Here is an 18,070-nt window from a genome sequence, read left to right on the forward strand (position 1 = left end):
TAACTATGAACAAAGCTAGTGGAGGTGATGGAATTCCAGTTGAGCTGTTTCAAATCCTAAAGGGTGATGCTGTGAAACTGCTGCACTCAATATGACAGCAAATTTGAAAAACTCAGCGGTGACCACAGGACAGGAAAAGGTCAGTTTTCATTCCAATCCCAAAGAAAGGCAATGCCAAAGAATGCTCAAACTACCACACAATTGCACTCATCTCACGCAGTAGTCAAGTAATGCTCAAATTTCTCCAAGCCAGGCTTCAGCAATACGTGAACCATCAACTTCCTTATGTTCAAAGCTGGTTTTAGAAAAGGCAGAGGAACCAGAGATCAAATTGCCAACATCCGCTGGATCATCAAAAAAGCAAGAGAATTCCAGAAAAATATCTATTTCTGCTTTATTGAGCATGCCAAACCCTTTGACTGTGTGGATCACAATAAACTGTGGAAAATTCTGAAAGAGATGGGAATACCAGACTACCTGACCTGCCTCTTGAGAAATCTGTATGCAGGTCAGGAAGCAACAGTTAGAACTGGACATGGAACAACAGATTGGTTCCAAATAGGGAAAGGAGTACATCAAGGCTGTATATTGTCACTCTGCTTATTTAAATTCTATGCAGAGTACATCATGAGAAACGCTGGACTGGATGAAGCACAAGCTGGAATCAAGACTGTTGGAAGAAATATCAATAACTTCAGATATGCAGATGACACTACCCTTATGGCAGAAAGTGAAGAAGAACTAAAGAGCCTCTTGATGAAAGTGAAAGAGGAAAGTGAAAAAGTTGGCTTAAAACTCAACATTCAGAAAACTAAGATCATGGCATCTGGTCCCATCATTTCATGGCAAATAGATGGGGAAACAGTGCAAACTGTAGCAGTTTTTATTGGGGGTAAATAAAGTAGCATTTTATGTTGGGGGTTTCAAAATCACTGCAGATGGTAACTGCAGCCATGAAATTAAAAGACGCTTACTCCTTGGAAGGAAAGTTACAACCAACCTAGACAGCATATTAAAAAGCAGAGACATTACTTTGCTAACAAAGGTCCGTCTAGTCAAGGCTATGATTTTTCCAGTGGTCATGTATGGATGTGAGAGCTGGGCCATAAAGCAAGCTGAGGGCCGAAGAATTGATGCTTTTGAACTGCGGTGTTGGAGAAGACTCTTGAGAGTCCGTAGGACTTCAAGGAGATCCAACCAGTCCATCCTAAAGGAGATCAATCCTGAGTGTTCATTGGAAGGACTGATGTTGAAGCTGAAACTCCAATACTTTGGCCACCTGATTCAAAGAGCTGACTCATTTGAAAAGTCCTTAATGCTGGGAAAGATACAAGGCAGGAGGAGATGGGGATGACAGAGGATGAGATGGTTGGATGGCATCACTGATTCAATGGACATGAGTTTGGGTAAACTCTGGGAGTTGGTGATGGACAGGGAGGCCTGGCATCACTAAGAGTCAGACACGACTGAGTCACTGAACTGAACTGTGTATGTTAACAAATGTTTGAAGCCAGGCATTCACAATTATTCTGTTACTTGTGTCTTTCATGTTTTCAAAGTGTTGGCCACTTTCTATTCTATGGTATGTTTTTTCTATGGACCTCTCTTCACCTGCTCACCTTAATCCCTGAGAAGGAAACTTTCTCCAGCACCCTTTGATAGTCAGAAGGGGGCATGTGACTAGGCCAACTGTAGAGTGGGTGAGATCCCTCAAGGGTAAGCAGTCCCTTCTCTAGATATGTCTCTGGACTGCAGGTGCAGCACAGTTGAGGCTGGTGTGTGCTCCTGATCCATGCAGCTGGCTAGTAAATGGACTGCAGGCGCAGACACGTCCCTGTGGGTCCCAAGGTAGAAGCTTAGGAGGCTTCACTTTAAGAGGATACTTGGTAGCCTTCTCCAATCCAGTTTTACCTGAGTGCCCTGCCTTTCATAAATTATTAGGTGTTTACTCAGACATCAATAAAGCTGATAATCTGGCTCTCAGTTCTCATTCATTCACTCATTCATTCTCTCTGCCTCTTTCTCTCTCTCCACACACACACATACACACACACACACACACACACACACACAGATAAATATAAGAATACAGATAGGAATATTTAAGACACAGAGACACACTCTGACAGACCCCTAAGTGGAGAAGAAAAGTCCTAATATATTTAATATATTATTTTCAAATTTTATCAGTCAGACAAAAATACCTATACATTACCGAGTAAACAAAGTTAAGAGCCCGTGAGTAACACAGAAGAAAAACAGATTCTTCTTGTCATATGTATAAAATCATAACATGACTCCCCAAATGTTTCTTGGCTAATTATGTATCAATATAATGTACTTCCAGGGGTTAGGGGGAGGGTGAGTTTTCCTTTGGGTTCTTGACAATCAATCAGTTGCCCAAACCTCCAGAGGTTTTATGCTCTGCTCTCTTTCCCCATTTCTGAATCCACAGATCCCCTAAACATTTTCTTGATGATGCCTAAAACAGTGATCACTCTGGTTCACAAAGTGAGTACCTCAGATGGAAATGAAGGAGGAAGAAGATGATGAGAATCCTTCAGCTTCAAGTAACTACCATTTATCGAGCACGTATTATGTGCAGCAGTATGATAAAGCAATTAATATACATTGCTTCATTTAATTTATGTCTCACCATAATTTTGTGAAGTGGGAGTTATCATTCTCATTTCATAGGGAAAGAAACTCCGGTCTGACAGTTGATGTAACTTGCTCAAGGTCACACAGCTAGCAAGTGGAAGAGATGGTATTCAAAGCCAGGTGTGCCGTCCTCCAAAGCTCAAGTTCTTTACCACTATGCTATACAGCTCTCTCTGAAGATACACAAATATTTTACGTAAAAACAGTTTCAAAACAGGAGAGCAGGCAACAGATGGCTCCAGCCAAAGGTGGTCCTTGGCCAGTTTAATCTGTGAAAATTTTAAAACTGAACCTTTTGATGTGGCATGCTCCTTTTGGACAAGACCATGACCTTGCGTAAATCTTCTCCAGATTTCATTTTCTGAACCAAGGTAAACCAAAGTGCCATCACCAATCAAATATAGCAGTTCCCTCATCTTCATGTATACCTGGGAAGCCTCTGCACACAGAATTAGAAGAAATAAAAGACTCTTAAATACACTCTATTTCCTGTCACACACAAGGCTGATTCTTTTCTGGGCAACACTCATTGGAGCCTGATTAAATTGCTGTGATGAACTTCAGAGTTGAGACTGCCCTTGAGCTGAACATCTATCTGATCTTTAATTCTACTACCCACTCATTTCTTGCAGAGATCACAATTCTCTTAGTCCCACTGGAGCAGCCTCATTCAGGTTCTGCATCAATATGTTCAGGGCTGAATTCATTTCTGCAGGGAGTCCAGTACATCTGAACTTTCCAAAATCATTTGGCCCCCATTACTGGTAAGCACTGCTCTTAAATAGGTTGTAACTCCAGCTAATAGGCTCCATAATCATAGTTGAATCGAACAAAAGGGTCTGGGAGAGAGAGCTATCAGTCATTTTTATTCCTATCAAATAAGCTGCAAAAGGCAGAAACTTTCCGATTTCTGAATCTTACGGTCTTGATTTGATCTTTGGGGCTTATTAGAGAGGCAGGGGGACAGGAGGAAGAGTTTTCAAAGGTGTGAAAAATCCCAATATCTAAAATAAAAGGCTTTAATTGTAAGTATAATTCACTAGACAGAAATAAAGTAAATCCAATGAAATAAAGCTGAGTTTTAACAATTTTACCTGAACTGTTACAGAACAGAGCACATAAGAATCTTCTTTCTGGGGCTTCCCTTGTGGCCCCATAGTTAGGAATCCACCTGCCAATGCAGGTGACCAGGATTCATTCCGTGCCAGGAACTAGGAACTCATATGTTGTGGGCAACTACGCCCATGTTCCACAGCAAGAGAAGCCAATGCATGAGAAGCCCGTGCATTGCAACTTGAGAGTACCTAGACGGTAAAGCGTCTGCCTGCAATGCGGGAGACCCGGGTTTGATTCCTGGGTTGGGAAGATCCCCTGGAAAAGGAAATGGCAATCCACTCCAGCACTCTTGCCTGGAAAATCCCATGGATGGAGGAGCCTGATAGGCTACAGTCCATGGGGTCGCAAAGAGTCGGACACGACTGAGCGACTTCACTTCACTTCACTTCACTTCGCTTCTGCTTGCCAGAACTAGAGAAAGCTTATGTGCAGCCAGGAAGACACAGTGCAGCCAAAAATATCTTCAAGGTTCATCCATGTGGTAGTAAATGTCAGAATTTTCTTGCTTTTTAAGGTTGAACAGTATTTCATTACAGGGATATACCACGTTTTGTTTATCTACTCATCTGGTGATGGGGCATCTGGGCTGCTTCCACCTTTTGACTATTGTGATAATGCTGCTACCAACACTGGCTCACAAGCATCCATTTGAATCCCCAGTTTCAATTCTTTTGAGCTTACATACATAAGTACACTGGACCTGAAGCCTGAGCATATCAACCTGCCCTCTGCCCCCACAACAAAAAGGGAAAATTCAAAATGATGAAGCTTCTAAAGCACAGAAGACTTTTCAAGGGAAGGAAGGAAGGCGAAGAAGAAAGAAAAAAGAAGGTGAGGACATACAAAACAAGGGAGAGGATCATAACATATAGAACTTAAGGCAGGGAGGTCTTGAGTGGAAGACTGAAAAGGGGATCTGTTAGATGGCACTCACCACCATTCTGGCTGTAGAAAATGCAACAAATAAAGACGTCAAAAGAGAGACTATTAAGAAGCAAAGCAATTCAGTTTCATGAAGACAGAGGCCCCGACTATTATTCATTTCTTTATTTTCCAGTTTGTAAGGTAATTTCATCATTTTTACCCATTTACCTAGTTCTAAAATCCCCTTAAGATTTCCTAAATCTTATTCAAGTAGAGACACTGAATAACATTTTAAAAATCTTTCCTTACAAATAGCCTACCAAAATGATGTAATTTTTAAAACTGCCGTGTGTCACTAAGTCACTAAGTCACTAGTGAATATACTTGATTCTTGTACTGGAGTTTTCATTTTTTTCTTTAACCCTATGTTCACTGAGATATATAGAGTTTATGACATAACAGAATTCTAAGTTATAGAATTAACTTTAAGTATAATAATTTTAATGATAGCATTATCATCATCTACAGGTAGAAAAATACTAACCCTATTTCTTTGGAAATTTTACTTTGGACCCAAATTAAATCAGAAAGACAAGAGTTCTGGACTCACTTATATATTGCATTATTAATCGGACACAAAGTATAAATGCCCTTAGAATTCCATTCTGAAATAATAACTCTAACTAAAGTTAGAGTTCAAGTCATAGAATGAAAAAATAAAACAGGATGTTTACCTCATCTGTGCCTTTCTTGCCCTTTACAACTTACTGTTTTATTTTTACTTTATTTATTTGGCTACATTAGGTTTCAGGTTTAGGGTCTTGGTGGCAGCACACAGGCTAGCTGCTCTATGGCATGTAGGATCTTAGTTCCCTGAGCTTAGTTCCATGAACAGGGATGGAACCCATGTCCGCCACCCCGCATTGCAAGGCAAATTCTTGCAATGAAATTTGCTCCCACTGGACCACCAGGGAAGCTCCAACTCACTGTCCTTTTAGACACATTATCTTTACCTATGAAAAGGGTCCCATTGTTCCTGGAGCTTAATCTCTAAGAATTTAAGAACAGCAGCAACCATTTGCCAGAACTACGGTAGCCAATGCAAAAAAGTCACCGAGTTTGTAAAAAGGATTAAGAAATAGAAAACCAGAGAACCCAATACTACTGTGTAATCTGGCTTAATCATTTTTAAACTTTAAAAGACTAAATAGTAGGTAAGCGGCACACAGAAGAAAAATGCATTTTTAAAAGATGTCAGAGAAAAGAAGTGAGGGGACTTCAGAGCTTTCATGTGACATATCCCATCAGGAATTACATGTTCCTGCTGATATTTTCATCTAAATGTTTATTGAACAAGCTCCTGCTTTCATCTACATTATTTTGATTCATGCATGAAAAGGTACAAGAATTATAGAAATCTAAGGTGATTGTGCATTAAAATAAATGAAAGGATGGCTCCTGGTTTACAGTCACTATATTTCATGGCTAAAATGCTTCCTGCCTTTTTTTTTTCTTTTCCCTAATTTAACTGCAACACACTTCCCTTGGCTTCGGGTTTGAAGTAATGATATAAAATTCATTTTATCTCTTTTTCAAGCCTGGCTCTTTCATACATAACATCAGACTTGTCATATCTGAGGAATTATTAAAATAAGACGGAGGCTGCTATTTCTGAGCAGAAAAGCCTCTTTGAGCTGGCATCCTCAGGAGAGACGCCGGCTCAATCTCATTAGTTGGTGCTGAGACGTGTCCTAGTCTCCAGGTTCAAGGTGATGAAAGATTAGGGCGTTGGGCCTTGTCTCATTCTGTATGCAGCACACATCCCTCCCTGCCCGTGAACACGAAATTACATTGAACCTGGGGAGTCTAACTCCATTAATTTTAAATGGAAGATTAATTTAACAATATGCGGTAGATATTTGTTACAGACCTATCATGTAAAAGTGACGGTTAGCAATAAATTGTGGTGACTCATACTGGCCAGTGGCCCTGGCTCAAATAAATCAGGAGGCATTTACACATAATTGCTGTTTTTAAAGACAGGGATATGGGTGATGTGTTTCTTTGATGAAAGATTGGGCAACCCCATTCAAAGAAACAGCAGCTGATATTAAAGCCATCATGCTACTCTGGAGGGAGACATTTTTGATTAGTATTTCTGGAATAATCATTTAGGAATACCACATACCTCACTGACATAGAGAAATCTCTCCCGCCACCAAACCTGTGTAATGATTCTGAGGCATGAAATTGTTGTGGTATTTTTGTCAATTTCTTTAAAGTAATTATACTAATAATACTCTGAGAAATAACAATTTGCCAGGGATGAAGAGAGGATGAAAAGGGAGAGGCAGAAAGGTATCACTGCTGATCAGGACATACAATCCTACTAATTTCCTACAAATAATTACAATGATATACATAAATAATAATTTGCAAGGCTTTGGGAGGGGCAAAAAGGGACAATGGCAATTGGAGAGAGAAGCATGCTGAAGAAGAGAGTGTGGGATTTTCTTTTTTTAATGCCATTTTATAGAGCTTTTTTGACACTTTTTTTTTTTTTAAAGCAAAGTCTCATCTTCTTGCAGCAACTGAGGGGAAAGAAAGACAGAGAATGCCCTGAACACTTAACTGCTGCAGGGTAAGCATCACAAAAGAGAAGCCAAGGACGTCGGACGCTCGTTCGCAGCACTTGTCAGGAGAGGCTTGGGAATGGAACCATCCAGTGCGAGGGTCTGCCTGCCCTCTCACTGAGCAGGGAGGGTGTTATTCTAATCTCTGCTGTGCGAGCCCCAGCCCTGCCAGCACTTAGGGGAAGGATGCTCAAGGACTTCTGTCTTCAGTCAAGTCCACTGTGATAGGAGCTTTGCTCCTGTCTCTTTTAAAAGATTAAGAGGGAAGAGGGCAGCGTATGGATTATGTGTCTTCCCTCCACGCACCCTCTCCATGTACTCAAGAGACTACTGGGAAGTCGGCTCAAACACCCGTCTCTCAGAAACGTGTATCATTCTGCTCCACTCTATTTAGCAACATGAGAAGCAGGAGGGGATAGTTAGCACTTGAAACACTACTTGACATGTCCCTCGGCTCTGGTCTTGAACTCCTCTCCAAGACGTCCTTCCACAGAGCCATTAGAGTGAGCCGGCAAATCAGATCAGATCCCTTGCTGGCTGCAAATCTTTCAAAGGCTTCCAACTGCCCACGGGATTAGGTCCAGACTCCTGAGCATGGTACACAAGGGTCTTTGTGCCAGGCCAGTGCATCCCTCTCTGTTCTCACTCCCGCCTCCTGAAACCTGAACCTCACCCACCTAAATGTTCAACTTGTACCAGTCAGAACTGGCATCCACTTCCTCACCACCTTATCCACATGCTGCTAGTCTCTGCTTGGAATATTCTAATTCTTCTCATCTGGTAAACATTTACTCCTCTCTCAAAATCCAACTCCAATACCACACTCTCTGAGAAGTTGTTAATACTACTGTTTTATTATTGCTATTTGACAGGAGGGACCTTCTCTACATATCTTTCTATTCCAATGAATATGACTTGCTACATTCAACCCAATGAATATATTTATTAGATTCAAAATGAATGGCTTACCTTAAAAAAGATTTTCCTCAAGACTAGACAGGATGGTTAGGATAAAGAGGGAGAAGGAGAGAAAGGATATGCTGGTATATTCCAGGGCTCTTTTATATCACAGTGATCAATTCTGTTTTGATTTACAATTTCAAACATAGTAATGTGACTACAGGAGCTGAAAAGGAAATAGCAAGTAGTAGGGCTCAAATGCTAAGAATAATAGATGCATCAAGAGTTATGAGGGCTTGGTTTATTGTTATGGATTGTGAGAGAGGAGAAATGGTAAAATGATAGCAGCAGAAGCAAAAGCAGTAACAAATGGTGTTTATTAATGCTTACTGGTGTGCCTAGCACTGGTCTAAGTGTTTCTTTCATATGTATCAACTCAGGTAACTTTCTTTAAGAACCTTGATGACATAGGCACTATTATCAACTCCATTTTACAGTCAGGAAACTGAGGCACAGAGAAGTTAAAGAATGTGCTTAAGGTCATTTAGACAGCAGGTGACAGAATGAGAATTTCAATCTAGGCAATTAAACTCCAGACTCTCAAATTCTATAAGGAGCCAGTGGGTCCTTCTGCCACCCACTTGTAGCAAGATCAGGGCCCCAATTCCTGACAGAGAGATACTGAACTAGATAATAGGGAGTGATCAAGGCAGAAACTAAGACACTAAGAAACCTGCATAACAGAACAGAAGCACCAGGGAAGGGCCAGACTCCAGGAAGGTGCCACAGCAAGGCGCAGGACTGTTCTCTGAGTCTGAGCATGGGTGAGGGTGGAGCCCCAACAAGACCTTCCCTGCTGTGAGAAGGTTTATAAAACCCCTCACACTAGGAAGGTCCTGGCTACAACTGCTGTTATAGGCAGCAGTCAAGACACTGCAAAAGTTCAAAGGAAATCTATGTTAAGGATAAAAACGGGTTCAGAAAGAGGTATAATATTACCACTGAACACATTCACAGACTTCTGCTCACTGCAATAAGAAGCCCGTGAACCACAACTAGAGAGTAGCTCCTATTTGCCACAACTAGAGAAGGCTGGTGTGCAGCTACGAAGACCCAGTGTACCTCAATTTTTTTAAAAAAGCAATCAATTTAAAATATCAAGAGCCATTTGGTAAAAAAAAATTTACTGTTCTATATGTTTATATTTAGTACTGTGCTATGCTGAATCAGTTATATCCAACTCTTTGCAACCCCATGGACTGCAGTCCACTAGGCTCTTCTGTCCATGGGATTCTCCAGGCAAGAATACTGGAGTGGGTTGCCATACCCTCCTCCATGGGATATTCCTAACCAAGGGATCGAACCCAGGTCTCCTGCATTGCAGGTGGATTCTTTACTGTCTGAGATACCAGGGAAGCCCAAGAATACTGGAGTGAGTAGCCTATCCTTTCTCCAGGGGAACTTCCCAACCCAGGAACCAAACTGGGGTCTCCCACATTGTAGGCAGACTCTTTACCAGCTGAGCTACTCTGATTTGAGCACTGTCATGTTAAAGGTAAATTTCACTCCATGAGATCTGAAATACATCCTTAAGTACCAACTTAAAAGAATAACTAGTCCCATGTAGCAATAATGATCACAATTAGCAATAATAATGATAATAAACCCCAAAGGTAATTTCTTAGGTTTATTTTGTTAACTTTTCTCTAAGGATTTGCACATTACTAGAAAACACTAATTAAACTATATAGCTTCCCCAAAGGGGAAGCCACAATTATTTTTGTTGTTCAGATGGATGACTGAGGTAAAGAAGATTTACAATACCTAGAATTGAGAATTTTCTGTTGACCCGGTGGCTAAGATTCCAAGCTCCCAATGCCTGGAGCTTGGGTTCTAACCCTGGTCATGGAACTAGATTTCACATGCCGCAACTAAAGATCCTATGCAGACAAATATATAAATATTTTGTTTAAAAGAAGACAACTAGCATCCCTTCACTGTAGCCTAAACCCAGAAACCTTATCTCAGTCTTCTATAAATGCAACTGATGAAACATGTCTAATTGAAATAGCATCACTATTTAATCAACAAATAATGGTCCCAGTCTTTATTTTTAAAAAAGTCTGTGCGAAGCTACTTATAGAAAGGAAATTTTTTTGGAATTAGATAGGAAAGAATAATATGCTATTTTAATTCTATAAGAAAGAGTAACAAGCCATGAGATAAATATTGAGAAACAGAGATGTGTTGATACTTAGAGCTCCCCCCCTTTAATCCATTCACTCCCTCCCTTCCCCAGGCTCCTAGTCAACTTAGTGCAAGGTGAGATCACAGTTTACTATCAAGAAGCACTGAAATGTCACAAAAGGTATCAGAGGTGCAAAATAAGGTATAACTCTTAAGGAAACTGCCCTAAGCTCTAGTCGTCAAGGAGGAGTCAGAGTGAAGGTATAAAAGAGTTGATAAAGAAACAGTATCTTAAATTTATCACTGATACTGAGGTTGCCTGCATTGCACGTCTCTAACTAGTTCAGTTTTGTGCTTTAATGTTAAATTTCTTATGGGAGCACATCACCTAATTAGAGGAATTGATAACTGCACTGTTCCATAATGAGGCCAATACATTTCAAAGTCATTAAAGATAACCAAGGCAATAAGTCTAGGTTTAAGCGGCATTTCCTCAGATTTCACAGTCTGCATGTTGCAAGTGTACGGTGGGGGGAAGCAATCCCTGCCTAGTCAACTGTAAATGCTGGGTTATTGGAATCTTTAAAATAGGCAGCAAGGAGAAAATTACATGGCCAAATCTCCTTTTTCCAGTTAATGAAGAATTAAGACTCCCATTTACCATATTAGAAGGTTCATCAGAGGTCTCAGCTCTCCATAGCTGGTGTCTGACAGCAGTGTCAGTTTATCTGAGTCTGAACGCGTAAGTGCATGACAGAGGATCATTCATAACTGTCACATCTACTTATCTCTCTCATTGTCACACAGCTAACGAAATTCAGACCATGGAGTTGTCTGCCTCTCTTCCTCTTTCAACTGAGCTCAAGGAAAAAGGCCTTCCAGAGCCCATTCATGCCCTATTATCATGTCAGCACATTGTGAATCTTCAAGAGGAATCAGCTCTGCTTCCTGTAATCTCCCTGTCAGAGGGAGAAGGCAAGATGTCCCTGGGACTAATGTCCATGCAGCCTGCATCTGGTGTCAGCGTTCAGGAAAAAAATGGCTCAGAGACACAAAGCTATGGAGAAAAGGTTTTTGAATATATTATTGCATAACTCGGGGGGGGGTGAAAATGACAATATTTAGAGCTTATCCTTGGTAATGAGGAAATGCCATTTACACACACTAGACAGCAAATAAGTATACAGGATTTCATAATGCAATTTGCCACAGCATTCAGATATTTAAACTAAAAGAGGACAGAGAAGCTGAGACAGGGATGTCTGTAATAAACCAATCAGTGAGTTTTGAGGACAACCTAGCACAAAGAAAAGATACAATTTGATTTGCAAATATTAACACTGAAGCAGCTTTTCTGCAGAGAAGAAAGTAGTACAGTTATTAATGTGTCACCAACAATAGAAATCAGAGTTGGTATGACAAAACATGCCCAATCTCAGACAAACAGGACATCTGCAAATGGCTATGTTCCAAGGCAAGTAATTCAGCATGGAAATGACAATGCGTTTTTGCATCACAGGGTTCTGGTAAACCACAGGAAGCACAACACCATCCAGAGTTACTGTGATACATTCATATTTGGAAAGCTCTTCTTCAATATTTCTAAAATTCAGACTCTGATTTCACTACTGCTTTATATATTTTTTTAAAGTTTTATTGAGATGTAAATGCGTTCCCTAAAACCCACCCACACTTTAAATGTACAATTTTATGAGTTTTAATAAATTTATACTATTAAGTAACCATCACCTTAACCTAGTTTTATAACATTTCCATCACCCCAAAAAGTTTCCACATACTGATTTATAGTCAGCCCCCATTAGATACATTTATTTAACTTCTTCTAGTACCAGTTTTTAACAGAGATAAAATTCGCGTAGCACAAAATTCATAATTTTAACCATTTTAAACTGTACATTTCATTAGGTTTTTTAGTATATTCTCAGGTTGTATAACTATTACCACTAATTTCAGAACATTTTCACCATCCCCAAAATGAAATTCATATCCATCAAGCAATCACTCTGCATGCCCTTCTCTGTCAGCTACTGGCAACCATGAATCTACTTTCAGATTCTAGGGACTTATCCATTCTGGACATTTTATATAAATGGAATCATAGAATATGTGCCCTTTGTGTCTGTCTTCTTTCACTTAGTATAATGTTTTCAAGGTTCAGTATTTTTCTTTTTATGGCTGAGAAATATTCCATTATATGGATATACCACATTTGTTTATCCATTTAACAGTTGATGAACATTTGGGTTGTTTCCACCTTTTGGTTATTACAAATAACGCTGCATGAGCATTCCAAATGGGTTTTTATAGCTATGTAATTTTTTCAATTCTCTTGAGTCTATATCTACAAATGGAATTACTGGGTCACCTTATAGAGTTCTGTACGTTGTATACTGCACAACCCAATGGTGTCCTGCAGAGGACACCACTGATGCTGCGGTTGCAAACTGCATGACTTACCAAAGCAGCCTTATTTAATGTGGACCTGAGAAGGAAACTGATTTATTCTACTTAATTAAGAAGTTAAAGTTGTCATAATAAGATTTGAGTGGCCTTTGATGGTAGTTTTCCCTAAATAAACCACATTTAAGACAAACTATGGCAGGAAGTGAAGAGGAACTAAAAAACCTCTTGATGAAAGTGAAAGAGGAGAATAAAATAGTTGGCTTAAAGCTCAACATTCAGAAAATGAAGATTATGGCATCTGGTCCCATCACTTCATGGGAAATAGATGGGGAAACAGTGGAGACAGTGTCAGACTTTATCTTGAGGGGCTCCAAAATCACTGCAGTGGTAATTGCAGCCATGAAATTAAAAGACACTCACTCCCTGGAAGGAAAGTTATAACCAACCTAGATAGCATATTCAAAAGCAGAGATGTTACTTTGCCAACAAAGGTCCGTCTAGTCAAGGCTATGGTTTTCCAGTGGTCGTGTATGGATGTGAGAGTTGGACTGTGAAGAAAGCCCAGTGCTGAAGAATTGATTTTTAAATTGAACTTATTATTAAATTGAACATAGCTTTTGAACTATGGTGTTGGAGAAGACTCTTGAGAGTCCCTTGGAATGCAAGGAGATCCAACCAGTCCATCCTAAAGGAGATCAATACTGGGTGTTCATTGGAAGGACTGATGTTGAAGCTGAAACTCCAATACTTTGGCCACCTCATGCGAAGAATTGACTCACTGGAAAAGACCCTGATGCTGGGAGGGATTGGGGGCAGGAGGAGAAGGGGACGAAAGAGGATGAGATGGCTGGGTGGCATCAATGGACATGAGTTTGAGTAAACTCCAGGAGTTGGTGATGGACAGGGAGGCCTGGTGTGCTGCAATTCATGGGGTCGCAAAGAGTCGGACACGACTGAGCAACTGAACTAACTGAAGACAAACTAACTTCTTAAGTGGCTGTCAGTGGTTAAGTTTAAATAAGACCAACGTAATATTTTCAGTCACAGTTAATATTCACTATTCCTATCATCCAGGGATTAATGTTTCTGCTTATGGACTAGCAGCCTTCATTCCCTTCCCTCACCCTGTATCTTTCACATTGTTCTCATTAGTAGTCATACAGGAAAGAAACCAGAAAAAAACTAAAGAGACTACAAAGAACTAAAAAGGAAAATGAACAAAAAACCAATGGCATGTCACTTGGCTTCTCATTAGGAGAACTGATCTTAAGAGTTCAGGGGGCCTTTCTCGCTCCCCGGCCATCTTGGCGGCTGCTCTTGGTTGGGGGCGTCCCGCATCTAAGGCAGGAAGATGGTGGCCGCAAAGAAGACGAAAAAGTCACTGGAGTCGATCAATTCTAGGCTCCAGCTGGTTATGAAAAGTGGAAAGTACGTGCTGGGGTACAAACAGACTCTGAAAATGATCAGACAAGGCAAAGCGAAACTGGTCATCCTCGCCAACAACTGCCCAGCCTTGAGGAAATCTGAAATAGAGTATTACGCCATGTTGGCCAAAACTGGTGTCCATCACTACAGTGGCAATAATATTGAATTGGGCACAGCATGTGGAAAATACTACAGAGTATGCACACTGGCTATCATTGATCCAGGTGATTCTGATATTATTAGAAGCATGCCAGAACAGACTGGTGAAAAGTAAATCATGTACAATTTTTCTTTAATAAAACTGGCCAGAGCTTGTTTTAAAAACACACACACACACACACACACACACAAAAAAAAAAGAGTTCAGGGGAAGAAGGGAATGAAGAAAAGATATCACAATTTTTATTCTCTTCAGTGATTATTTTTCTAATCTAGTCTTCAATTCCTTATTATCCTAGTCACTTTTCTTAAGCAAATAAATTTCCTTAAATTTCACTTAAACTAGTAAAACATACTAGTTTACTACATTAAAAAAAAGACAAAGCGTATACTTAAATCATAAGAAACTAGCCAGATGCGGCTGTTCTCACGCAGGTACTGGATGTACAATATGAACACCCTCACAAAACATGTTTCGCTAACATAGCTATCTGCAAACCTGCCACATACCTTTCCCCATCCTGCTTCTTAATTGCTTCAACTATAAGAATCAGCAGCAAAGCTGATTATAAAGTTTACTTTTAATCCTTGAGTGTTTAAAACATGAGAGGACTAGAAGCCATAATTATTTTCAGATTAAGGCAATAAATACTATTTTTGAAAAATAAAACCAGTAATACTAAGAAATAGAAGTATTTGGGGAATGTGAATTAAATTGAAGGGGAATGTCCCTAAATTTAAGGTTGGGTGTGATTCCAGAGTCTATACTCTGCTTGATATTAAGACAACATAACTGTCAACATCTTGTTAATTCTTAGAAATATAAGATGAAAAAAATTAAGTTCAAACAACAGAAACAGAAGTCTGTAACTATTCCTCACCCTCTCCCAGAAATACTTTCTGGCTTTTCCTTATCCCTGGTACTGGTACTTGCAATGTAGATACTAAGCCATTCCTCTGACACCTGTTCCATCTCTGTATCTTTATCCTCTAACATGTAGACACATTCCTCCTAAAATGGTCAACTCCTCAAGGGAAAGAAAATATTCTCTCACATTGCTCACATATTCATGTATAGATCCTTCTCTTCTGTGGTGGGGCTTTAAATAAGTCCAACAGCCAAAAACCTTTGTATAAAGAAACATTTTGGAAAACTGGGCAGTCTTAGTGAAAAGCACAAATAAGATGGTGTTTAAAAAAAAGACCCATGAGAACAACAATAACAACAACAAAAAGTGAGTGTATTCTGATCAGCAGCAAGAATGCAAACATTCACAAGGGAACCAGAGGTTCAAACATAAAGAGGAAACATCTCCAGGAAGAATTTTTTGTCACAATATCTTATGAATGCTTCTCCCCTTCCAACATAAGAGAATTGGGGAGAAGAGAGAGCAGCATTGCCAATTGGATCAAATTACTAGTGGAACAAGGCAAGTGAATATATCTTTAGTTCTACACAGTTTTGAAAACTTCAAGACAAGAATAAATTGCATGACCCCCTGGTAACTTCCACTAGAACTTATAGGAACAAATTGTTTGCCTCAAGCTGGGTGGAATATACATTCAAATTCAGGCTCTTGAAGGAAATTATTAAGTAGAGTCATATTAGCTTTCTCTGAAGCATACTCGTTTTCAGTATTGCCACTATATAGACCAATTATGATACCTTTCCATGCTGAGAAATGATTGTTCTGCTAACACAGTTCTGGTAAGAATCAAAAGCACTACATTTTTAACCTTGGGGGATTTTTGTTATTGTTGCTCCCTTGCCAGTTCCTTCAAATGGAAAACATCTTCCATTAATCTAAATGCAAAATTTGTTTCGGCTTTCCAAAGTTACTTGAAAAATGTTAAGCACAAAGCAATAAAGTTTTTATGCTCTTAAGACCACTAATGCTTTGAGCTTCATATTCATTTTGAAGAAATGAACATTTTATGGTTCACAGAGGAATAGCTACATGAATAATATCTGCGATTATAATGCATCTAGCAGAAAAAGATTAAGTTTATGTAAACTATTTAATCAGACGTGAAATTTTCTCTAGAGGATAAAAATTCTGACCTTATTTAAGTTTACTTTAAAAATACCAGTATCATGTTTCCACCAAGGGGACCCACCAATTTTTCCATTTACGTAATATAAATATTCATTACAGGAAAAAACTTAACAAGATGTACTGTAGTGACCCAACGATGTTACAATAAACAGTCCAATATAAGATGGAGATTAAATGAGAAGAACTCCAACATGCTATGTGGCCCAAAATACTCAGTTGTTAAACTCTAACTGATGGACAACCATTTCAAGGTGGCTACCACTGCTAAAGAGCAAACAGCTGCATATGTCATGATAAAATCTTTATGATGTATTTTTATTAAATATGGAACTAATCTTTTTTTAATGCAGCTTATGTATATTTGTCAAGTTAATTTCTATGGAAGATTCCAAACCTGATAAATTTAATAAATCATCTATCTTTATGATACATGTCCACAGACATAAATATCACAGTAGGGTACATGGACCCCACATCTGGCCCTCAGTGACCAAGAATTGTCCTCATTATAAATGCAGGGGCTAACACTGTAACACTGTAGATGAGGAAAGAACGGAAACAGTGACAGGCTATTTTCTTGGTCTACCAAAATCACTGCAGATGGTGACTGCAGCCATGAAATCAAAAGATACTTGATACTTGGAAGAAAAGCTATGACCAACCTAGACAGCATATTAAAAAGCAGAGACATTACCTCACTGATAAAGGTCCACCTATTCGACGCTATGGTTTTTCCAGTAGTCATGTATGGATGTGAGAGTTGGACCATAAAGAAAGCTGAATGCCAAAAAATTGATGCTTTTGAACTGTGGTGTTGGAGAAGACTCTTGAGAGTCCCTTGGAATGCAAGGAAATCCAACCAGTCCATCCTAAAGAAAATCAACCCTGAATACTCATTGGAAGGACTGATGCTGAAGCTGAAACTCTGATACTTTGGCTACCTGATGCGAAGAACTGACTCATTTGAAAACATCCTAATGCTGGGAAAGATTGAAGGCAGGAGGAGAAGGGGACGACAGAGGATGTGATGGTTGGATGGCATCACTGACTCAATGGAGATGAGTTTGAGTAAGCTCCAGAAGTTGGACAGGGAAGCCTGGCATGCTGCAGTTCATGGGGTCGCAAAGAGTTGGATACTACTGAGCGACTGAACTGAACAGTGTAACTCTACTGTGGCCAGTTATAAAAGAGGGGCTGTTTCAAATCATTTTAACATAAATTGCAGCATGAAAAAATTTTTTAATTCAACAGATCACTTGTCAAAATCTTTTTCACAATTCATATCTTATGAAGAGATTTCAGATATGACAACTATCAATTTTATTGCTTCATTCATAAAACATACATTGCAAAATTAGTTTTACCTATCATACCTTTTTCAAAAGCTATCAGTTCAGTTCAGTCGCTCAGTCGAGTCCGACTTTTTGCGACCCCATGAACTGCAGCACGCCAGGCCTCCCTGTCCATCACCAATTCCCAGAGTCCACCCAAACCCACGTCCATTGAGTCAGTGATGCCATCCAACCATCTCATCCTCTGTCGTCCCCTTCTCCTCCTGCCCTCAATCTTTTCCAGCATAAGGGAATTTTCAAATGAGTCAGCTGTTTCTATCAGGTGGCCAAAGTATTGGAGTTTACTTCAAGC

At 39.6% G+C, this 18,070-nt stretch overlaps 2 protein-coding genes across 8 annotated transcripts in view; one reads left to right on the forward strand and one right to left on the reverse strand.

Annotated features, from left to right (window-relative positions):
• The window catches only part of AUTS2 (activator of transcription and developmental regulator AUTS2), a 1,205,607-nt gene that overhangs the window by 517,962 nt on the left and 669,575 nt on the right, over positions 1 to 18,070 (reverse strand). The gene's annotated exons all lie outside the window — the stretch shown is intronic.
• On the forward strand, positions 14,067 to 14,536 carry LOC101106855 (large ribosomal subunit protein eL30). The gene has a single exon (XM_004020952.5). The coding sequence runs from the start codon at positions 14,137 to 14,139 to the stop codon at positions 14,482 to 14,484; it is 348 nt and encodes a 115-aa protein (XP_004021001.1). The 5' UTR covers positions 14,067 to 14,136; the 3' UTR covers positions 14,485 to 14,536.

Source organism: Ovis aries, chromosome 24 (assembly GCF_016772045.2).
Source record: "Ovis aries strain OAR_USU_Benz2616 breed Rambouillet chromosome 24, ARS-UI_Ramb_v3.0, whole genome shotgun sequence".
NCBI lineage: Eukaryota > Metazoa > Chordata > Mammalia > Artiodactyla > Bovidae > Ovis > Ovis aries.

Excerpts from the sequence above, each read along its gene's own strand:
- LOC101106855 (XM_004020952.5), top strand. The coding sequence starts at position 14,137 with ATGGTGGCCGCAAAGAAGACGAAAAAGTCACTGGAGTCGATCAATTCT.